At 48.2% G+C, this 23631-nt stretch overlaps 2 protein-coding genes across 2 annotated transcripts; both read left to right on the top strand.

The window, feature by feature from the left end:
* The first annotated feature begins 807 nt into the window (after positions 1-807).
* FANCG (FA complementation group G) lies at positions 808-13569 on the top strand. Its single transcript, XM_045882610.3, has 17 exons — positions 808-2601; positions 2810-2900; positions 3287-3418; positions 3649-3851; positions 4773-4908; positions 5084-5214; positions 5315-5461; positions 5587-5738; positions 6129-6195; positions 6453-6742; positions 6891-6937; positions 7151-7306; positions 7756-7879; positions 8026-9873; positions 11121-11279; positions 13209-13320; positions 13413-13569. The coding sequence occupies exons 1-14, from the start codon at positions 2287-2289 to the stop codon at positions 8132-8134; spliced, it is 2100 nt and encodes a 699-aa protein (XP_045738566.1). The 5' UTR covers positions 808-2286; the 3' UTR covers positions 8135-9873; positions 11121-11279; positions 13209-13320; positions 13413-13569.
* VCP (valosin containing protein) lies at positions 9733-23607 on the top strand. Its single transcript, XM_045882605.3, has 17 exons — positions 9733-9873; positions 13209-13320; positions 13511-13683; positions 14823-14965; positions 15579-15709; positions 16593-16724; positions 17634-17736; positions 18383-18516; positions 18594-18729; positions 19087-19199; positions 19605-19769; positions 19856-19978; positions 20228-20440; positions 20629-20937; positions 21209-21364; positions 22640-22794; positions 22948-23607. The coding sequence occupies exons 1-17, from the start codon at positions 9857-9859 to the stop codon at positions 23051-23053; spliced, it is 2421 nt and encodes an 806-aa protein (XP_045738561.1). The 5' UTR covers positions 9733-9856; the 3' UTR covers positions 23054-23607.
* Positions 23608-23631: the final 24 nt, after the last annotated feature.

Genomic DNA, 23631 nt, shown 5'->3' with positions numbered 1-23631 from the left:
CTTTTCTGGACATTTCATACAAATGGGATCATCAAATATGTGGTCTTTTGGTCTGGCTACTTTGACTTAGAATTTTTTGAGGTTCATTCATGTTGAAGCATGTATCAGTTTTTGCCTCTTTATTGCTGAGTCATAGTCTGTTGTATGGCTATGATCAGCTAATGGACGTTTGGATTGTTTTTAGGTTTGTTTTTTTTTTTAGCTATTATGAATATTTTTGGAGCTGCCATGAGCATTTGCATACCAATCTTGGTGTAGACATATGTTTTTGTTTTTCTTGGGAGGATTCCCTAGAGTGGAATTGCTGGGTCATATGATAAGCTTATCATTTACTTTTTAAGAAATTGCCAAACTATTTTCCAAGGTAACTATAATGTTTTATATTCCCACAGTGTATGAGAGTTCTAGTTTTTCCACATCCTCACCAACATTTGGTATCATCCATGTTTTAATTTTTTTTAAGTAGGCTCCACACCCAATGTGGAGCTAGAACTCACAACCCTGAGATCAAGAGTTGCACGCCCTACCGACCGAGCCACCCAGGCACCCCTGGCATTATCTGCATTTTTTAAATTGTAACCATTCTGTGTGCGTACATGTGTAATGGTATCTCATGGTTTTATTATTTTTTTAAAAATATTTTTTAAAAGATTTTATTTTTTTAAGTAATCTCTACACCCAACATGGGGCTTGAACTTACAACCCCAAGATCAAGAGTCGCACACTACCAACTGAGCCAGCCAGGTTATCTCGTGGTTTTTTTTTTTTTTTTTTTTTTTAAGATTTTATTTATTTATTTGACAGAGACATAGCGAGAGAGGGAACACAAGCAGGGGGAGTGGGAGAGGGAGAAGCAGGCTTCCCGCCGAGCAGGGAGCCCGATGTGGGGCTCGATCCCCGGACACTGGGATCATGACCTGAGCCGAAGGCAGACGCTTAACGACTGAGCCACCCAGGCGCCCCTGTTTTTGTTTTTTTAAAGATTATTTGACAGACAGCGAGAGACAGCGAGAGAGGGAGAAGCAGGCTTTCTGCGGAGCAGGAAACCTGATGTGGGCTTGATCCCAGAACCCTGGGATCATGACCTGAGCCCTAGGCCCCTGGGATCATGAACTGAGCTGAAGGCAGACGCTTAACGACTGAGCCACCCAGGCACCCTTATCTCATGGTTTTAATTTGCATTTCCCTGATGGTTAATGATTTTTTTTTTTTAAGATTTTATTTATTTATTTGAGAGAGAATGAGAGACAGAGAGCATGAGAGGGAGGAGGGTCAGAGGGAGAAGCAGACTCCCTGCCGAGCAGGGAGCCCGATGCGGGACTCGATCCCGGGACTCCAGGATCATGACCTGAGCCGAAGGCAGTCGCTTAACCAACTGAGCCACCCAGGCGCCTGGTTAATGATTTTTTTATGTGTGCTTAGCCATTCATGTATCTTTTTTCCGTAAAATGCCTATTCATATTTTTCTGTTTGTCTTAAAATAGTTTAATTTTTTTCATTATTGAGCGTTGAGAGTTACATATTGTGGATACTGGTCTGCTAGGAGGTATATAATAATCTGAAAATAATTTCTCCATTTTTGACTTAATTTTCTTGATCTTGCCTTTGTAGCAAAAGAGTTTTTAATGTTAATGAAGTTCAGCTTGTGCATATTCAGTTGATTTTATCTGTGGTAAGGGTCACAGTTTTGTTTTGTTTTTGCATACGGATATCCAAATTTCCTGCGTCCATTTGTTGAAAGGGGCAGGTACCTTTAGCAGTGAAGCCTGCCCAAGCCCTGGGCGATTCCGCCAGCAGACTGCATGGGGCTGAGCAAATGTGGTAGCGTGTTGGTGCTCCGTGGTGAACAAAGAAAGGATGGTTGGATTACCAAGGGCCTTGGTCTGGTCTCAGTTCCTTTTGGAGGTAATTTGTGCCAGGGCTGGGTTTTTTGTGGCGACTCTGGGCCGTACTACGATTCCCAGCATGCACTGCGCTGGCCTGCCCTCTGCGGAGGGGCAAAGCTAGACAGACCTGGAAGTGTGGCTGCGAGGGAAAGGCTGGGACACGGTTTCTGGTACGGAGATCGATTTCTCAAGGTTTTGGCCTGCGCGAGGGACTAGCAAGCCGAACCGTGAGAAGTACTACCTCCCCACTCAGACACACCCCCCGTCCTCTGGCCCGCCGTAGCCTCCCTCTCCGATCGGGACCGGACTCGTTTCTTCCTCAAGTTTCCCGCGGGGACTAACTCTTGAAGACGACCAACTGCAGCCGAGAGTTTTGCCGGCCGGGCCAACCAGAGGCGAGATGGAAGAGGCGGGGGTGGGAGCCGCCAAATTGTCTAGGAGAGAGTCCATTTCTCCTGTAAAGGGCGAGTCGCCCTTCCTGGGACCCCGAGAGGAGCAAAGGAGCTGCGGGGGGGTGCGGAAGCGCAGGGACCCCTACCCGCTCGGGTGGGGACCGCGGCGGGGCCGGGCTTACCCTTCAGCGACCCCCTCCAGGTGTCCGGGCCCAGCCTCGGCCACCATGTCGCACCAGACCCCTCTAGGCTCCTCAGTGCCACACGCCAGCTGCCTAAACCTGTGGAGGGAAAAGAATGACGAGCTAGTTCGACAGGCCAAGGTAACACGGTTGCTGGGACCCTCGCTTTGCAGGCCCAAAATACCAGAAAGAGGGTTTCCGGTGGATTTACCGCAGCTGATGGGGAGGGATTGAGTTTGACTTACCCCATCAGGAGCCAGAAATGACTGGAGAATGACATCCCTTGCCACTGTTGCAAGGGGAGAAATAAGGACTGATCCTCAGTGATACCTCATCCCACGTTTGTTAGGTGGCTCAGGACTCGGGTCTGTCTCTGAGGCGACAGCAGTTGGCTCAAGATGCACTGGAAGGGTTCAGGGGACTCCTCCATAGTCTGCGGGGTAAGCAGGATCCTCCTCAGGATGCTCAGTTACCTTCCTCCACAGCCAGAGACCAGCTCCTCTTCTGCATTTCTGGGACTGAGAAAATTACTAGGGGGCAGGGGATCCTATTTAAGTCACAGACAGAACTGGAGTGGAATTCTCTTTGGTGCAGGTGAATCTCTATGCCCCGCCCTCCCCCTGCCACGCGCCCGCGGCCCCCCCCCCCCCCCCCCATATTTGAAGAAGTGGTTTCAGAGATGGTCCAATCTGGAGAATTTTCTGCCCTTTCCAAACTGTGTGCAAACGGCCATTTTGGTTGGGGTGAGGTGATCTTTGGGTTTGGATCTTATTTGGGGAATCTTTCTGGGGGAAGTGGTCTGTGAGATCAGCTTGTGTTGCTCCAGGGCTCCCTGCGGCTGTTCCTGTTCTCCCCTTGGAATTGACTGTTACCTGCAATTTCATTACCCTGAGGGCGAGCCTGGCCCAGGGTTTCACTGAGGACCAGGCACAGGATATCCAACAGGGCTTGGAGAGAGGTGAGGGCCAGAGATTGCTTTCCATTTCCCTGCCAGACTGTCTGGGTTTAAGCCCTTGCAAAGGGGACAAGAGGAGCAATAAAATTTGTCACCTCCATGGACAGAGTTGCCATTCTCTTATCCTCCAGGTGCTCCTTAGACCAGGAGTACTTTTATGACCTTTGGGCTCCTGCAGAAAAAGAAAACCAGAGATGAGGTCCCAACCTTAGCTGTATGTGTGTTCTCTACAGTGCTGGAGACCCAGGAGCAGCTGGGGCCTAGACTGGAATGTGGGCTCAGGGGGCTGTGGGACTCTGTTCTCCATTATTCCTCCCTTCTGCTGGAGCTGCTGCCTGCCCTTCATCACCTGGCTGGCCTGCAGGCTGCCCTCTGGCTAAGCACTGACTGTCTTGGGGACTTGACCTTCCTGCTGCAGACCTTGAATGGCAACCAGGTAATTTGGGAAGTAACCTGGACCTAAGGGTCTCTTCCAATCTCTCACCTGTCTCAGCTGCAGTAGCATCATTTTGTGCTGGAAAGGCTGCTGGGTTGGTGGTCAGAAGACGTGGGTTTCTCCGGGACTCTTGGTGACCTTGCTCTGGTTGGTCCCTCATTGGGGTGATTCTCTTGAGTGGTTGTTTTTGTTTTTTTAAGATTTATTTATTTGAGAGAGGGAGTGCGTGCATGGGGGGGAGGCATAGGGAGAGGGAGAGAATCTCAAGCAGACTCAAGCACAGAGCCGGATGTGGGGCTCAACCTCACGACCCTGAGATCATAATCTGAGCCCAAATCAAGAATCTGACACTTAACCAACCCAGGCGCCCCTTGAGTGTTTTTTAAAATAGCTTAATGGGGGTGCCTGGGTGGCTCAGTCGTTAAGTGTCTGCCTCAGGCTTGGGACATGATCCCAGGGTCCTGGGATCGAGCCCCGCATCGGGCTCCCTGCTCCTCGGGAAGGCTGCTTCTCCCTCTCCCACTCCCCCTGCTTGTGTTCCCTCTCTCAGTGTGTCTCTCTCTGTCAAATAAATAAAGAAAATCTTAAAAAAAAAAATAGCTTAATGATCTTAGATAGGGTTAGGGCTTTTATTGACCTTGCTGAAGTCATCTCCCAGCCTCACTCTTCTCATCAGTAACCCACACATGGTCCTTGCCCTGTGTGTTCTGGGCTTATACTGAATGAGGAGGTGCGCTAGAATAGATCATCAGTGCTCCCAAGTTTTTCTTCCTCCCTTTATCCTCGCCCCATAGCTATCTATACCTTAGAATTGAGGGAACAGGAATCAGGAGGACCCTTGATTTCAAGGTCCAGCCAGTATAGAGATAGGAGAAGAGGTAGTTCTAGGCTTAGAGCCTCTGATCACCCTTCTTTCCTCAGAGTGAGGCCTCTGAGAATCTGCTGCGGCTTCTGAAAACTTGGAGCCCCCCAGCTGAGGAGTCAGATGCTCCATTGACCCTGCAGGATGCCCGGGGCTTAAGGGATGTCCTTCTTACTGCTTCTGCCTATCGCCAAGGTCAGCTAGCAATCTTACTCATCCCTCCCTCACCACTCCCTGTCTTAAGGGGTCCTTTGGCTCATACCTTCCCTGTCATGTCCCATTCAGCTCAGTGGAGCTTCTTTGTACTCTTGTTCCCTATCATCCCCTTGCCCTATGGGCTTCTTTAAGTTTAAACCCTGATTGACCTCAGGCCTCCGGGAGCTGATCACAGGAAGTCTGCCCAGGGCACTGAGCAGCCTGCAAGAAGCAGCCTCAGGTCTGTGCCCACGGCCTGTGTTGGTCCAGGTGTACACGGCTCTGGGGACCTGTCTCCGTAAAATGGTAAAGACAGTCCTAGCGTGGGTTGGGGAAATCATGGGTGTTATAGACAGCTTTCTGCTTTGTGAGGGTAGCTGAGGCTTGTGTCCTCTCAATCCTCTAGGGCAATCCACAAAGAGCTCTGCTGTACTTGGTTGCAGCCCTGAAGGAGGGATCAACCTGGGGTCCCCCGCTTCTGGAGGCCTCCAGGCTGTATCGGCAACTGGGGAACACAGCAGCAGAGCTGGAGAGTCTGGAGCTGTTGGTTGAGGTAAGGAACTAAAGATACAGGGATTGCTGAAGTGCTTGTGTTAGGGAGACTAATCAAATTGTAAATAGAAGGAAATAGGGCTTCCAAAGATTATAGATATACTTTTTTCTTTTTGTCCCTTTTAGGCCTTGAATGTCACTCACAGTTCTGAAGCCCCCCAGCTTCTCATCGAGGTAGAGTTATTACTCCGCAGACTTCACCTAGCCTCACCCCTTCATTGTGGCACACAGAGCCAGGCCAAGTACTTGCTAGCAAGCCGATGCTTACACGTGGGAAGGTGAGGTTCCACTGCCTTGCTCATCTGAGCTCCTCTTCCCATTTCTGATGCCTTCCCTGGGGTATGACTCTGCTTCTGTTCTTGCAAGTCAACTGTATGGACGAGTCAGTGGTAGGACATAGGTTTCCACTCCTCTACCTCCTGCCTTGTCACTGGACCTGAACTTAAGACTCTTTACCCAGACACTAAGCTCTTGGATCTTTAAAACTCTGAAATCTCCTCCCAAATCCATTCTGTAAGGAGGGTAGATCCATACTGAGCTAGGATTGGAGCCCCAAGACCCCACTCTCCCCACTCCCCAGGGCCCTTGAGCATCCCTTTGTTAGCTAAGAGCCCTTGGAGGACCCTGCTAAAGGCCTAAGGTGAAGCTCGTGGGCTATGATTTCTCAGGGCAGAGGATGCTGCAGAGCATTACTTGGACCTGCTGGCTCTGGTGCTGGATGGCTTGGAGCCAAAGGTGGGTATGTCTTCAAGATTCTCTGTAATGGGGTGGGAGGGTTGTAGTCTCCTCTGGAGTAGAGCAGGACTGCTATTTTCTCTTTCTTCGGCTATTCTGTCTGCCCAAGTTGGAAGGCCAGACCAGGAAGGTTCCCAGAGCAAAGGGTCCAGGGTAGCAAGCAATGGGTGGTCTCTGTGTGGTACCAGAGCCTGGTGAAGAGGTTGGGCATGGTGGCTAATGTCTCTTTAAGACACTGCATCCTCCTCCCACCCCAGTTCTCCCCACCCCCTTCCCCCGCAGGGCCTTCTATGCCTGAGGTCTTCTTAGAGGCAGCGGCAGCACTGATCCAGGCAGGCCGAGCCCAGGATGCCTTGACTGTATGTGAGGAGCTGCTCAGCCGCACGTCATCTTTGCTTCCCAAGATGCCCCAGCTGTGGGAAGATGCCAGAAAAGGAACCAAGGAGTCACCACACTGCCCATCCTGGGTCTCTGCCACCTACCTGCTTCAGGGTCAAGCCTGGGTGCAGCTGGGGGCCCAAAAAGAGGCAATTAGTGAATTTAGCCGGTGAGCCCAGGAAGCCAACCAGGATCCTAGGGGAAGTATGGAGGGATAATTTGCTGATTGGGACCTGAGTTGGTAAACTCCATTCTTACCGACTCACCCCAGAGTTTCTGAGTTTGACTTCTTACCCCTATTCTGTGTCCCATTTCAGGTGCCTTGAGCTGCTCTTCCGGGCCACTCCTAAGGACAAAGAACAAGGTGATCTAGACTCTCAATTTTCCTCTTCCCTTCTGGAAGTGGGGGTGGTGAATGTGTTGCCTTTCCATGCGTCCTAGCCTACCAAGAGACTTAAAAAAAAAAAAAAAAAGGGGGACTCCAGACATAAGAAGAGAAAGAGGAGTACTTGGGGTTCTGTCATACTAGGTGCCTGTGTAGCAGAGACACACTTTTTGACTTTGGGGCGGTCCCCAGGGCCTGCTTCCAATGGTGAGAAGGGGTGTGTATCAGATATGACACTACAACAGCTTCGGGCAGCTGCCCTGATTAGTCGTGGACTGCAGTGGGTGGCCAGTGGCCAAGATACCAAAGCCCTACAGGACTTCCTCCTCAGTGTGCAAATGTGCCCAGGTATGTATATTTGCATGACATTAGCTATGCTCAGATGCACAAGGACAGAGAGGCTCATGGGGGGCCCTTGGGGATCAGTGGAAGAGTGATGTTCCCAGATAGAAAGGGATGAATGGGGTTGTACGTATATACCTAGGGATATACCCAGGTTTGAAGACATTTGCAAGTGTGTGTGAAGGCTCTCCGGAGTTCCTCAGTCTTCCCAATGTCCTCAGAGACAAAGGCCGTAACTGTGCTGGGAGTATGTTGGGGAGAAGCAGAGTCAGCTGAGCCCTTTGTCTTGGGCAGGCAGTACCCAGGGATAGGAATGGTTGGGAATGGAACCTCCTGGTTCCATGTGTGACTGTAGAAAAGATAACTTTCCTGCTCTAGGCCTCAGTTTCTCCTTTTATAAAATGCTTAAGGCTCTGTCAAGTTCTAAGCGTTTCTACTCTGGGGTGGGGCTACAGGTAATCAAGATGCTTCCTTTCACCTGCTTCAGACTCTGAGGAGGATGGATCGGAGGGATGAGGCCACTGCTCTCTGGTGGAGGCTAGAGGCCCAAACTAAGTTGCCACAGGAGAATGCTGCATGGTAAGGCTAAGGCCTGTGGGCTTGGGGCTGAGGGCATCCTGGAGTCCTTGAGTCTGTTGGGGGGGGTGATGAATGAAAGGGAGGGAATGGCTGCCCAACCTTCCACCTATCCTTCACCCTTAGACATCACTCTTTTTGCTCTCCAGGTCTCTCCCCCTGTACCTAGAAACCTATTTGGGCTGGATTCGTTTCCCTGACCGTGAAACTCTTCTTGAGGAGTTTCAGACATCTCTGCCGGAGCCTTGTGATCTGTAGCTGCCACATTTTAAAGAGCCTGAGCTGGGGCTCCAGTGGCCCATTTCTCTGTGGGGAGGGTTTTCTGCTTTACCATTCTTGGGGGATGTGGGTGAAACTAATCATTCCTATATAAGTCTGGCATTGGAGAAGTTGGTAGTAGTCCTGCAAAATTTGGCCTAGTTACTGCCATTCTGGTTCCAGAGAAAGCTCCCTTGCCACCATAAAGGCATTAACTTTGCTTATGACACCTTTTTTCCTGTTTTCCTTTTAATCGTGTTTAGTAAAATCTCATATTTATCTCGTTTGCCTACTACATATACTTGACTGGGAAGGCTCACAGCTGTCTGATTCAGTTGAGTGCTGATTATCTAAGATGCCCTCTCCCAACATCATCTGCCTTATGAGATTGAGTTCTGGGTAGAAGAAAGGGCCACAGGAATCCTTGCAGTGGCTTTGGTTCTTTCTGTTGCCTAAAAGCCAGAGTCTCAAAGCCCAGGATCCTGTGCAAGGTCACAGAATGAGTGGAGCTGGGTCTGGAAGGTGGTCTGGGCAGGCCTCTCAGGACAAGGGCAGGTTTTTGATTCTTAGAGGGGAGGGACAAGCAGACCTCTGAGTCTCTGAGTGACTCCCTACCCCAATCCCAAATTCTAGAAATTAATTTAATCAGCATGATACCAGAGCTGTTTATTGAATTTAGTCAGGGCTAGCTGGCATTTGGGGCCCAAGGACTTCAAGTCTCAGCATGCAATTTTCTTGCTGCTTTGGGTTCTGTTGAATCTACTGTGTTCTGTGGTTGCCTTTTGACCCGTTTTTGGAGTTGAGTGCCCTCCCTCCTCTAACCATTAATATAAATACCCAGTGGTAAGAGGAAGCATGTACCTCCAAGCCGTGAGGAAATGTAAAGCCTATGGGATTAGGGTTACCAGAGGGTGCCACAACAATAGGGTGGAATGGATTAATAGCTGGGGTGCTAGTCAAAGGATTCGGAGTAGGGATGGCTGAAGCCAGCGTTTTGAAGGAGCCAAGAGAGGGGTTAGGGTGGAGCCTTAGGTTTGGGAAGAAAATGGGTATGCAGGTTATCACTGCAGCAGGACTAGACTAATACATGGGTTCAATCCATTGTGCCAGCTTCCTCAGCAGGGTAAGATCAAGAGCCAATGAACTGGAGCCAAGTGGGAGAGTCCGCCTCCAAGGGATTAAAGGCTCTTCTTTCGCCAGTCGATCTGGCGCCATCCTTTTCGTTGATTGGTCGCGAATCCCAATCCGTCGAGGAAGCGTAGCGTTGCGGCCAATTGACGTGGCGTTACTAGGCGTGTTGCATCCCTGAGGCGGGAGCCAGGCCACAAGCGAATTTCCTGATTGGCTCTGGTCCGCGGGTTGCTGGGGAGAGGCGCGGAGAGGCGGGCGGGAGTCCCCAGGGCAGGCGCTGATTGGCTGAGGTGAGAGCACCTCTCCTTCCGATGATTCGGCTCTTCTCGGTTCAGTCTCAGCGCAGCGTCTGCAGCCGTCGTTTGAGTCGTCGCTGCTGCTGCCCCCTCCCGGATCAGGAGCTAGTGTATACCGCCCGCCCACCGCCTCGGTTCCGCTAGGAGGAAGCGAGAAGGAGGCCGCCTGCGGGTTTGTCGCTGCTGCTTGCCCCCTGCCCGGGAGAGCCGAGCCCCGGCCCAGTCAGTCGCCTGCCACCCCTCGTAGCCGTTACCCTCGGGCCGCCACAGCCGCCGGCCGGGAGAGGCGCGCGCCATGGCCTCTGGAGCTGAGTGAGTGTGTGCGCGCGCCCGCCCGCCCGCTGCGGGTGCGCGCACCTGGGGACTCGCCGCGCTGGGTAGGCCCGGTCGGGCCTGGCCGTGGGCGCGTCTAAGAGGTGGAGACAGGGAAGGAGGGAGAGAGGGAAGGGAGAAGAAGGGGGACGATGAGGGGCCGCGGTCCGGTCTGGGTCTGGCTGCGCAGCCGCGCGCCCCCTAGGCCGGGCTTGCGTTGGGCCTGGGTCGGGGCCTGGGCCAGATCGTGCTGTGTCATGCAGGCCCGGCCGGCCTGATTGGCTCCCTGGGAACCGCTGTCCTGTTCTTGTGAGGTGTGCGGGACCGCATTGCCGGCGCGGAGCCCCAGAGCCTTAGGGCGCCCACCTGGGATCAGGTTTACTACCCGCCAAAGGCCTTTGGTCCCCGGAGGGAGCAGGCCCAGCGGGCCCGACACCCTAACTGGGCCCGGTGGGCGTGGACTTTGGGCCATGTGAAGGTCTTAGGAGCCGGGAGACCGGCGGAGGCCGGAGCGGGGAAGACTCCGCGAGTTCAGGGAAGCTCACGACGGCTTTTTGGAGCTGGGTCGGCCTGGCCCTTGGTTGACATCCTCACGACCTGAGTAGTGAGGAGCTTTTAGGGAGAGGGAGGGCCCTGCGTTTCGTTTCTGGCCTTCTTCGTACTTTAGGTTGGTATGAGAAAGCTTTAGTCAGTTTTTCTTAAATGTTATGAAATGGGGGCGGGAGGTAGGAACTTTTCTGTACTGTTTTGGGCTTTTGCTAAAGTTCGAATCTCAGTTGGTAATTTGCGGGACTTCCTCGATTTCAGCCTTTTTGGTGAGAAGGTTAGAGTTGCCCTAACTCTTTGAACACACACGCTCCTTTCCCCAAATTGCTGTCTTGAGAAGTCTTGGGCCCTCCATCCCTCAGGAAAGCATCAGATAAAAGCTGACCACCTCTGCCCATCTGCCCATTATATTTAGAATCAAGAGCTTTAGATACTGGGGGAAAAAAAAAAAGCCATCATGTGGAAACTCTTCTATGCAAATCACTTTCCTGACTTAAAGAGAATTTAGTTTTTTGAGGTGTGTTCCCTTTTTTTTTTTAAGTCTCTAAACCGAGGCGAAGTATTAGTTGGATGTCTGTTTAAAAGGACCATTACTTATTAATACTCTCTTAGGTTATTCAGTCAGTCATTTATTTTCAAGACTAAAAATAAAAATTCAAAATTCTTGGAACCTGGCATCATAGATGGTTTCTAACCTCTAGGTCATCTTGATGACTCTTACCTGAACTCCCTCCAAGTCCCCTGTGGCCCGCTGGAGTTCTGGAAAGGGCCTGACTCATGCAGAAGACAATGGGGGATGTCCCCAAAGAGCCTCCAGGACTGCTGTTGGCCCACGATCAGGCTGAAGCTCTCTTTTAGAGGTTACTTCCTTTGATCTTAGTAGATAGATATGGAAGTAAAGGTCTTTACCTTAAGGGAAGGGCATACTACTCATCTCCATTGCCAGGGTCAGGAATGGTAGGCAGATAAGTTTTCCTAGAATGCAGCTTTGGGGTTAAAATACAAATACAAACTATGATGACTAGGGGCATCTGGCATTTTATTTTTCTCTAGCCCCAGTCCCATAGATTAAACAGGAAGGTGGGCAGTCCTTGGAGGGTATTTTGATGTGTGAGAGAGAGGGTAGAATTGATGGGTTTAAATTTCCTTCAGCTGCCATATTGACCATGCTTGTTCTCCAGGGTGTTGATAAGCACTGGAAGAGTCTGCCTGCTATGCATCATTGGGCCTAGAGTGCTACACTTTTAGGTTGAGGAGGCAGGTTTAAGCTGAGGAAACTCCACTCTTGGAAATGAGTTTTAAGGTGATGATTAAATATGCAGCCTGTGTGAGAGGATCAGCGGAAAGCTTACAATTTTGTTAGATGAATGGGATTTGTAGTTCTGTTGGGTATATCAGAACCAAAAGATGGAGAAACCCCACAACTCCCTAGCTGGTATTCTGGAGTATAGGCATCTTTTTTTCTTGTAAGTTGTGAAGATATATCCAACAGGAATACTGTTTTGTTTTGTTGACTGATGTATTTCCAGATCATAGGATGGTGCCTGGCCTGTAATGTATACTTGCTAATTTGTTAAGTGAAGGAATAATTAATGGAAAAGATTCCTTTTTATTTTTTCATTTCCTCCATTGTCTGGTCTCCCTGTTTTGGTTAATGTTCAGGTTTTCCTGAGCCTTAGTAAGAGAAGGTAGCTTTTCAAAGGGAGAGCCCACTGAGTCTAGTTACTGAAGGTTGAAGATGAGCTAAGAAGTTGGTGTAAGGTGAATGATCTAGGAAATGATTGAAACTACTTAGAGGGTTTAAACCGAGCTTACTCAGGCAGCCTTGGTTTGGGTGAGGGATTTGGATTTGCTCCACATCTCATCATTTCTTGGTTTTGACTTTTTGAACCACCATTGTGAAATTATATGTCTTTGCAGAGATTTGTAAAGCTGTTTTTGAGCTTGAGCGTCTTTTTGAAGGTTTCAGATCTGTTAGTTGAGTTGTTTTGTTTTCCCCAGATATTATGCTTGGCATTTCTGTGGTATATAGAATGCTCTGGCATTCAGCTGGTCTAGCCAGTAAGGATGGTAGCGCTAATGATTTTGCTTCATTGTCCCCAGGCTTGCTTGGTGGGACTTTGGGCCTCGCTGAGCCCTACAGGAAGTTGTCTTGCTCACTTCATTCTCCAAGAAGGTTAGCAAAGAAATAGCTTATGCTTTGTTCTGCAGTGCTAAACATTGTGACCATTAATACCATGTGCCAGGCATTGTGTTGAACATTTTGCATTCATTATCTCACTTAAGACAATAATCCTCTAAGACAGGTACTACTGTATTCGCCTCTTTACAGATGAGGACATCAACATCCAGAGAGGTTAAGTAACTTGCCCAAGATCACAATTAAGCAGTGGCAGGGTTGGGATTCAGATCCAGCAGGTCTAACTGCAGAGCCCCTTCTCCTAATCGCTATCTCATACTAAGACTATTGTCATTTCTCTAATTGTTACTCAGCCTTTACTTCTATTTAGTCTTCTCAGGCCATAGTTTCCTGACTCGGGGGCGAGATCACTTGGGGCCTTTACAGCTAGGATACCAGTGCTCAGAATACCAAGAGCTGCTGGAATGGGAACTGTATGTGCTAAATGTTACTCTATATGACTTTGGCTGAATGTCCTTTATTTCACCTCTCTGGTGTAGGGACAGCTTCATTTATCCACTATTTCTTTCCTAAGTGTGAGTTTTAAGAGACTGGTGGGGCCCCTGGGACTGGAGTATGTATTGGGACTAACTTCATTTTCTCTTTCTAGTTCAAAAGGTGATGACTTATCAACAGCCATTCTTAAACAGAAGAACCGTCCCAATCGATTAATTGTCGATGAAGCCATCAATGAGGACAACAGTGTGGTGTCTTTGTCCCAGGTAAGTTGGGTCCAAGGTCCAATCTTTCCTTGTTGCACTTAACCTGAGGGTTTTTCCCAGGTTTCTTTCCTCATTTTTTTTTTTTTTTGCAGTGACCACAGATAGAGTGGGGTTTACTGGGTATTCTAGCCTCCAGGGCTGCTGCTTACCCCGGCCCAGTGACCCAAAGGCCTTAACCTTCTTTTCTCAGCCCAAGATGGATGAGCTGCAGTTGTTCCGAGGTGACACAGTCTTGCTGAAAGGAAAGAAGAGGCGGGAAGCCGTGTGCATTGTGCTTTCTGATGACACATGTTCTGATGAGAAGATTCGAATGAATAGAGTTGTTCGGAACAACCTCCGCGTACACCTAGGGGATGTCATCAGGTGTGTGTGGGGTTCTTGGCCCCTGAGGGATGGGAGGCCAGAGACAGCCTGAATTATAGACGGGACCCCAGTGAAGTCCTTGGCAGCTACAAATAGCAGAAGCCCCCTAGCCATGGAAAGACTTAATACAGCAGGGCTGTCTTTAGGTTTTGATTCTGCCTCCCTGGGACTTCAGAATTTACTTCTGCATGACCCTTGGGACAAGTTGGATTTCTGTGATTTTCATGATTCCTTTATTTATTTATTTATTTATTTATTTATTTATTTATTTATTTATGCATGCCAGAGGTATAATTTATCACATGCTAGACACTGGTTTAGGATGCCATTTGAGAGTGTTTGTCTATGAAATGATCTCACTGTTATGTTGAAATAATGGCTTTTGTCGGGGCCAGAATGAGGTGGAAGTGTGGGCACAGAAGGTGGACTCCAAGTAGGTTTTTTTTTAAGGATCCAAGTTAATGTAGGAGAGAGGCATAGTTTGAGTCAGATCCCTGAATAGCTTCAATCTGAGCGATTTTGGACATAACTTGAGGCAAGAGGTTTCCCCGTCTTGGAGTCATCACTAGCCACTGCTATTCAACCACCTGTCACCTGGCCAGGAACATTTCAGACTTCTGATTATTTTTCATGGATTCTAGGTTTCATGTAGCCTTCCTGGAGGTGCTAAGTCACTTTGTCAAGGTCCTCTGATCACCTGGCTGAGATGATTTTTATCAGTTCTATTTCTTTGATCCTGTCATTTGTCTGACTAAGGCCTCCCTTTGTAATACTGGATTACTGATACAGAATGGGTCATCTTTGGATATCTCTCACTGAAGACCCTTTCTTCTGTTTCTTTATTGTGGGGGCTTTATATGTGTGGGTCTTCCTTTTGGCTCACTGATGAGGAGTGAGTAGCCCCAGTAGCTTCTTCTAATGGCTCCTGCTACTACCCCACTTGAGTATGTCTTGTCTTAGTTCTGCTTGGCTGCTCCTTTGTCGTCACTCCCACACTACCCTCCTGCCTCTCTTCACCTAAAACCATCCCTGCCTTTTCTCTTTCACTCGCATCAGCTCTCTGTTCCAGGCCCTTTCGGATGCCCAGTGCTTGGGGCTGCAGTGTGGTTGGTAATGTGGAGTCTGCTTGTCATCCTCAGCATCCAGCCGTGCCCTGATGTGAAGTACGGCAAACGTATCCATGTGCTACCCATTGATGACACGGTGGAAGGCATCACTGGCAATCTCTTCGAGGTATACCTTAAGCCATACTTCCTGGAAGCTTATCGACCCATCCGGAAAGGTGAGAGATAATTTTAGGGACTGAGCTTAAGGATGGTGGTTTGTAGGGCTAGCTGGGAGTAAGCCTTGGAATGTCTTTATCTCATTCTCATATATGTGTGCTTACACATAGATTCTGTATACATGCTCATGTGTACTCTCCTTCCCTCTTTCTCCCTCCCACTCCCTCCCCCACCCCTTTCCCTACTCCCATTCCCTGCTTCAGTAGAGTAAGCTTTCTTCTCTTTTGTCCCAGAAGGAGGACTTGGGCACTTGACTGTGTCACAGTCCAAAGTGTATTTAATATTTAGCACAGCCTGACCATTGGTGGTGGTTGTGAAAGCTTGGTTACCTATAGCCCAGAAGTCAAAAACCTTATGGGCTTCAGGCCAGAGGCCAAAACCTGATGTGCTAGAAGCCCATAAGGTTTTGTTCAGTGTCCTCTTGAGTGGCAGAGGGACTCTTCACAGTTTAGCTTTCTCCTCTTGCCTGATGCTTAATAAAGTGGAGGTGGGAAGGGAAAAAGAGCAATATCTAGTGAATTTGGCATTTTAGACTCCAGGTACTGATGAGGGATTCTCACTTGCTCTGGTATTTGACCTCTCTGATGGCACTTGTGCTAATTGCTCTCATAGGAGATATTTTCCTTGTCCGGGGTGGAATGCGTGCTGTAGAGTTCAAAGTAGTGGAGACAGATCCCAGCCCTTACTGCATTGTTGCTCCAGACACAGTGATCCACTGTGAAGGGGAGCCTATCAAACGAGAGGTGAGTTCTCTCCTTCATTCCAGTACCCAATTTCACGATTACAAAGTGGGACAGTTACGTGATAACTACTAAAATGGGGTGGGTGCTCTTTGGGATGCCTGGGTGGCTTAGTTGTTTAAGTGTCTGACTCTTGATTTCGACTCAGGTTATGATCTCAGGGTTGTGAGATGGAGCCCTGCTTCAGGCTCCATGCTAGGTGTGGAGCCTGCTTGAGATTTTCTCTCTCCCTCTGCCCTTCCCTTTCCTCTCTAAAAAATAAAAATAAAATAAAACTGGGTGCTCTTTGGAACTAAGCTCCTTTCCAGAGGTGGGAAAATCAGCTATTTATTTTCAGACCTATGTGATACCAGTGATTTTTAAAATCTAGATTGTTGGGAGGCCTGGGTGGCTCAGTCAGTTAAGCTTCTGCCTTCAGCTCAGGTCATGATCTCAGGGTTCTGGGATTGAGTCCCATATCGGGCTCCTTGCTCAGCAGGGAGCCTGCTTCTCCTCTGCCTGCCGCTCCCCCTGCTTGTGCTCTCTCTCTCTCTCTCTCATTAAAATCTTTAAAAAAAAAAAAAATCTAGATTGAACCATAATTTTTGTAGAAGTGACGTTGATGAACGCATCCAGACTTCTGCCCATTTCCCGGACTTTCCAGCTTTAGGTCTTAGGGGAGCCCTTCCCAGTAATAATACTAAGGACAGTGTGAAAGGGAAAGGCTATGCTAGAAATCTTTGCTGTGGGATTTTTAGAGTTCTTTGAGTCAGGATCCCCTTAGAGGAAATCATAGAACAGATTTCTCTACATCAGATTGTAGAAGGGTTTGGAGAAACTCAACTTTTGCTGATATTAATATTCCTCCATTTTTTTTGTTTGTTTGTTTGGTCTCCTCTATATTCAGGATGAGGAAGAATCCTTGAATGAAGTAGGCTATGATGATATTGGTGGCTGCAGGAAACAGCTGGCTCAAATAAAGGAGATGGTAGAGCTACCCCTCAGACATCCTGCCCTCTTTAAGGCAATTGGTGTCAAGGTGAGCCTCCTGGGTCCTGTGGGACATAACCTCAGCTGGTGATTAATGAAGATTCAGTCCGTTCTTCGTTGCATATCTTTTTTTTTTTTATTACTACAGTTCTTTAAAAGTGTAAAAAACATTCTTATCTGATGGACCCTATAAAAACAAATCTCATCATAGTTTGTCAACTTGTCTATAATAGTACCACCTAATAGAAGTTTCAGGAAATTTGCGATGTGAAGGGTCCTGAATCCAAAACATTTGAGAATTGCAGATTTGCAATGTAATTCCTAACCGTTTGCATATCATGGGTCACAGTGAAGATGAAATTACTCCTTTCTCTAGTATGTACCATACAAATAATTTTATCTTCCATGTGGGCATTTCCCATGTGCAGCCTATGGATGAGGCCACAGAAAAGACAGCTTCAAAGAGGAAAAGTTGTGGTTGGTGGTAGGAAAAGCATTCCGATATCATAGTAAATCCTAGAGGGTTGTGATTACAGGAATGAGTGAGCCTCTGGCAGTACTCTTTCTTAGATGGCTAAGCTAGTCCTGGCCCTTGTCTGTCCAAAGTCAAGCCCTTGGCCTAGTGGCCTCTTGCTTTTTTGTAGTCCCAGGATCTTCAGACTTAGCCACATTAGAGTTTCTTAGGGTGGTTTCTGTGCTCTTAGTCTTCTTTGCAATGTATAATCATAAATGTCAGTTTTATGACCGTATTTTCTCTGCTAATAAGAGGAGTGAGTATGGTCTGAGGTAAACTGATTTCCTAGCAGTTAATGCTGAGAGCTTATTCTTACTGATGTCAGGGTCGAGCTCTGATTTTCATCCTCTCTAGATAGAGCCACCGTCAAACCATTTTAGAATGGATGGGGTTGGGGGAAGGTAGGACTCTGAACCTAATCCTATTCTCTGTACCGGTCCTCAGCCTCCTCGGGGAATCCTGCTCTATGGACCTCCTGGGACTGGGAAGACCCTAATTGCCCGAGCTGTGGCAAATGAGACTGGAGCCTTCTTCTTCTTGATCAATGGTAGGAGACTTGGTTCACCTTGTGTTTGGCTGGACCTTACTCTGAGCTGAGCACTATCCAGTCTCGTGAACTAGAGAACTCATGGACATGTTTATTTGCACACATGCCCTCGTGTATATTTCATCTTTATTCTGCTGGGGTACATTATGGACAGAAAAGCAACAAGGGGAAGGTATTGTGCTCTGGTGCCCCCTGATCTATCTCCCCTTGAGAAAGATTGTGGAAAGGCTGAAGACATTGAGGGGGAGCAAGTTAGAATGAGAACTCAAATTTTGTCTGATAATTTATTTGAGAGGGTTTGGGGGGTAGACCGGCTGAGATCAGCTGGCTCCTGGGGAATGGTAGAGGTCCATCTGGTGTGCTGCTTCTCCTGCTCTGGCCAGAGGTCCCAGAGCATGTGCTGTCATCTTGACATTTAGAGCTTGACTGTGAAATACGTGTTGTGAGTTCCTTGGCTTCTCTCCAGCCTAGTTTGGTGGCTATCCTGGGATAGAGTCTGTGAGAAAGTAGGCAGAGGTTACCACATTTTCACACAGCACCTGTCTATGGGCTGGCCAGATAAGAGATCTGATTTCTTTTGGAATTGAGGAAGGATATCGTTCGTATCATCAACAGTCGTCATTGTTTCTATTCTGTATCCTTTCAGGTCCTGAGATCATGAGCAAGTTGGCTGGTGAGTCTGAGAGCAACCTTCGTAAAGCCTTTGAGGAGGCTGAGAAGAATGCTCCTGCTATCATCTTCATTGATGAGCTAGATGCCATCGCTCCCAAAAGAGAGAAAGTAGGAACTTACCCGAGGGGATAGTGGGGGTTGAAAGGTCCTCACTTCACTTCTGACCAGACATCCTGTTCTGACAGACCCACGGGGAGGTGGAACGGCGTATTGTATCACAGTTGTTGACCCTCATGGATGGCCTAAAGCAGAGAGCACATGTGATTGTCATGGCAGCAACAAACAGACCCAATAGCATTGACCCAGCCCTTCGGCGATTTGGTAAGGACCCCAAATTTCTTTCAAACTTACTCTTGCTCGTAGGGAGACTATAGCTTTACTGAGCTTAATCTCTTTGATCCCATGCCTGTCCTTCATTTAAGTCACCTAATCTGAGGATTTCTTGAAACTCCTTGCAGTGATAGGGCCTAGGGGTCTGTTCCTTTATTCCATGTCCTGTCTAGGGTGACCAACCATCCTGGTCTGCCTGAGCCTGAGGGGTTTCCCAGGACACGGAACTTTCAGTGCTAACACCGGGACAGTCCTGGATAGACAGGGATAGTTGGTCACCTGAGACCTGTCCTTTCTTCCCTCTGGACCAGAAATGAGCCCTGTTTGTGTTCACACACTGTCCCGCAGGTCGCTTTGACAGGGAGGTAGATATTGGAATCCCTGATGCTACAGGACGCTTGGAAATTCTTCAGATCCATACCAAGAACATGAAGCTGGCAGACGATGTGGACCTGGAACAGGTGGAGTGATGATGAGGGCTGGCCCTGAGTTAGGATATCTTTTTCTAGGCAGTTAAAGTGAACTGGCTAGGGACACAAGTTTAAGATATAAAGAGACATTTTGATTCTTGGGCAGGGAAAAGGAAGTGATCTGAGATTGAATCCAGGAAACTGGAGTTGGCATGTTTCTCTGTTGATACCACATTAGAGTAAACCAGAACTTTGGGGTCAGCTTTATTTCCAGGCTCCACGTCTAGGCTTGACTATTTAAAACCCAGCCATTGAAAGAACTGCTAGTATGTGTTCAGGAGAATGGGAGGACCCAGAGATAGGAGTCACGGAAGGGGCCAGGATTTTGTAGTCTCTGAGCCTCTTAAGGCAGTTAGGTCTTGGAGACAGGGTAGTAAGTAGATCTTTTCTGTGTAGGTCGCCAATGAGACTCATGGGCATGTGGGTGCTGACTTAGCAGCCCTGTGCTCAGAAGCTGCTCTTCAAGCTATCCGCAAGAAGATGGACCTCATTGACTTAGAGGATGAGACTATTGATGCTGAAGTCATGAACTCTCTGGCAGTTACTATGGATGACTTCCGGGTAAGGACTGCACCCCCATCTCAGGTACACACACATGCGTTTTGACCTTTCCTTTGGCAAATCTCATCCCCAGTTTTTCTTTTTAGTGGGCCCTGAGCCAGAGCAATCCATCAGCACTGCGGGAAACTGTGGTGGAGGTACCACAGGTGACCTGGGAGGACATTGGGGGCCTGGAAGATGTCAAACGTGAGCTTCAGGAGCTCGTCCAGGTAGGGTAATTTGGTCCAGAATGAGTCACAGCTTAGTACATTGTACGTGGCTTGGGGTGTTGGCAATTGAGTGCAAGAATTGTGAGAGCATAATTCATGAACCTGCTATTCTCAGTTCGGAGGCACTAAGGACCCAGCTCCTAGAGAACCTGATTTTACACCATGGCGTGGTTGCGAGGGATGCTGCTGTTTGGTTAGGTTTGTTTCGAACTGGGGGGTATGCCAAACCCTCTTTCCTTTTCTTTCTAGTATCCTGTGGAGCACCCAGACAAATTCCTCAAATTTGGCATGACACCCTCCAAGGGAGTACTCTTCTATGGACCTCCTGGCTGTGGGAAAACCTTGTTGGCCAAAGCCATTGCTAATGAGTGCCAGGCCAACTTCATCTCCATCAAGGGTCCTGAGCTGCTCACCATGTGGTTTGGAGAGTCTGAAGCCAATGTCAGGGAAATCTTTGACAAGGTGAGCTACAAGCAGCTGAGCTATCTGTTCACTTGTTTGGCAGCAAGGTAGCTGTTTCTTGGGAGAATTGAAACCATCTTGTTCTGGCAGCTCAGCTGGAGCAGTGAAGGTCACTTTAATTTCCTTTCCTTCTCAGGTCTGAGAGACCCAATTGTGTTAATGCTTGAGTCCATGTGTCCCTCCCATAGGCCCGCCAAGCTGCCCCCTGTGTACTGTTCTTTGATGAGCTGGATTCAATTGCCAAGGCGCGTGGTGGTAACATTGGAGATGGTGGTGGGGCTGCAGACCGAGTCATCAACCAGATCCTGACAGAAATGGATGGCATGTCTACAAAAAAGAATGTGTTTATTATCGGCGCTACCAATCGGCCTGACATCATTGATCCTGCTATCCTGAGACCTGGCCGCCTCGATCAGCTCATCTATATTCCACTTCCTGATGAAAAGTCCCGTGTTGCCATCCTCAAGGCCAACCTGCGCAAGTCCCCAGTTGCCAAGGCAGGTGCAAGGGCATTGGTGATACGGACTTCTATGAGTGCTCAGCCTAGTGTAGCATTCGGTTCCTAGAAAAGATTCCATTGGGGATTTCCGGGGATAGGGTTGTAAAGGGAGAACGAAGACTTGAAGGTATTAATACAGTCCAGAATCAGGAGTAAAGCAGTGGCGAAAGATGGCAAACTGGAGTTAGGAGTTCTTGGGTGGCTCAGAGATCAGTGTATTATAGGGGAGGGGAGGCTAAATGCTAAGGTAGCTCTATTGCTTCTTTTAGGATGTGGATTTGGAGTTCCTGGCTAAGATGACTAATGGCTTCTCTGGAGCTGACCTCACAGAGATTTGCCAGCGTGCTTGCAAGCTGGCCATCCGTGAATCCATCGAGAGTGAAATTAGGCGAGAACGAGAGAGGCAGACCAACCCGTCTGCCATGGTGAGTCTACATCTTTTCCTCATATGTGCCAGTTGTGGGGAGCCACATGCTCTAGAGGTAAGCTCTATCATGCTCTAGAGTTAAGAGTATAAGGTTTTGGAAAGCTATCTGATAGATGCCCTTTTAGGTGGGCATCAAAGAGAAAGAATACTGAGTATTAATCCCTTCAGTCTGGAATTATAAAGGCTGAGAAGAGATAGGTAGTCTATATGCTCAGCCTGAAGTAGGCTCTGTGAGGGAAATCAAAATATGATTGTGCACATAAACAAATAGAGCGGGGTTTAGAACCTAGGATCCATGGGCCTGTCCTTCCTTGGTTGTCCATGGACCTACTGAAATTAAATGCAGGATTTGGGGTGTGTATGTAAGCTTTCTAAAGACAGGGAATCTGTATTATCTTGCATGTTTCCTAGTGTATCTTGGCACCATGTTAGAGATTTCATGAATGACTAAATAAATGAATGAAAGGCTGTCTTTATCTTTTGTAGGAGTTCTGAGACATCCCTTTTCCCTCCCGTAAAAGCTTAGAAACTATTGATACGTTTAATCCTATGGAGTAATCTCTTAAGTCACAGCAATCGGAGTGGCTTCTTAGTGGAAGAGATAGAGTTTGAGCTGGGTTATGAAGGGAGACTATAAAGGCTAAGGTAATAAGCAGCCTAAATAACTGGCTTAAGAAATAGGATTGCAGGAATTGGGGAAAACCTGGGTAGATTTAAGAGGGCATATGTTACTGGAAGTGAGGCCACTAGGTAAGGTGTAATCCAGATGTGGTAAGCGCTGAAAGTCATGTACCTTATCTTTTTAAAATTTAGGTGGTTTCGTTTTTGTTTTTTGTTTTTTTTAAGAAACTTTATTTTTAAAATTTAGCTTTATTGAGATATAATTCACATATAGTTAATTTTACCCTTTCAATGTATACTGTCTCCATGCATCTTGACAAATGTATTTAAGTTCTATAACTATTATCACAGTTTAGATAAATTGCTGTCGTCCCAGAAAGTTCCCTCATGCCACTTTAGTCAGCCGCTTCTTTCCACCCTAAGCCCTTGGCAGCCACTAATGTGATTTTGTCCGTACTGTTTGGCTTTTTCCAGAATGCATTAACAGTTTTTAAGTAGGGCACTGACTCAGTTTTAGGAAGATTGGCCTTGCAACTATTCAGGTTGGATTAGAGAGACAGGAGACAGTAAGGGAGGGGGGTGACCAGGAAGGCCAGGGAAAGAATTCAGGCTGAACTTTAGCCCTGGTGGTCTGTGTTTACCAACCCTATAGGAGGTAGAAGAAGATGATCCAGTGCCTGAGATCCGCCGAGATCACTTTGAGGAAGCCATGCGCTTTGCCCGCCGTTCTGTCAGTGACAATGACATCCGGAAGTATGAGATGTTTGCTCAGACCCTTCAGCAGAGTCGGGGCTTTGGCAGCTTCAGGTAATTGCGTTACAGTGGGCAGTACTTAAGTGGTTTTGGGTAACTGTACATCCAAGGTTATGGGAGTCCTAAGGAAGCTGGCGGGTTAGTTGTGAAAATCCTACACAGGCCCTATCCTAACTCCCTTTTTTGGCTCTGCTTTTGTGCATACAGATTCCCTTCAGGAAACCAAGGTGGAGCTGGCCCCAGTCAGGGCAGTGGAGGTGGCACAGGTGGCAGCGTGTACACGGAAGACAATGATGATGACCTGTATGGCTAAGTGGTGGTGGCCAGCAAGCAGCGAGCTGGCCTGGCTGGACCTTGTTCCCTGAGGGTGGGGGCGCTCGCCTAGGAGGGACCAGGGGTGTGCCCATGGCCTGCTCCATTCCTCAGTCTGAACAGTTCAGCTACAGTCAGACTCTGGACAGGGGGTTTCTGTTGCAAAAAAATACAAAACAAAAGAGATAAAATAAAAGCGATTTTCATTTGGGAGGCGGAGAGTGAATTACCAACAGGGAATTGGGCCTTGGGCCTACGCCATTTCTGTTGTAGTTTGGGGCAGTGCAGGAGACCTGTGTGGGTGTGAACCAAGGCACCACCGCCACTCCCCACAGTAAAGCATCTGCACTTCACTCAGTGCTACCCAAGCCTTCCCTTCCCTCTACCCAACCTGGGCAGGAGGACGAGGGGCCACAGTTGCTGGGTGTTTATATAGAGAGTAGGTTGATTTTATTTTACATGCTTTTGAGTTAATGTTGGAAAACTAATCACAAGCAGTTTCTAAACCAAAAATGACATGTTGTAAAAGGACAATAAACGTTGGGTCAAAATGGAGCCTGAGTCCTGGCCCCTTTGCCT

This window comes from Mirounga angustirostris, unplaced genomic scaffold, assembly GCF_029215605.1.
Source record: "Mirounga angustirostris isolate CCGP_5_RB_7025 unplaced genomic scaffold, mMirAng1.0.hap1 SCAF_15, whole genome shotgun sequence".
NCBI lineage: Eukaryota > Metazoa > Chordata > Mammalia > Carnivora > Phocidae > Mirounga > Mirounga angustirostris.
This window is presented reverse-complemented; position numbering and strand designations above follow the sequence as displayed.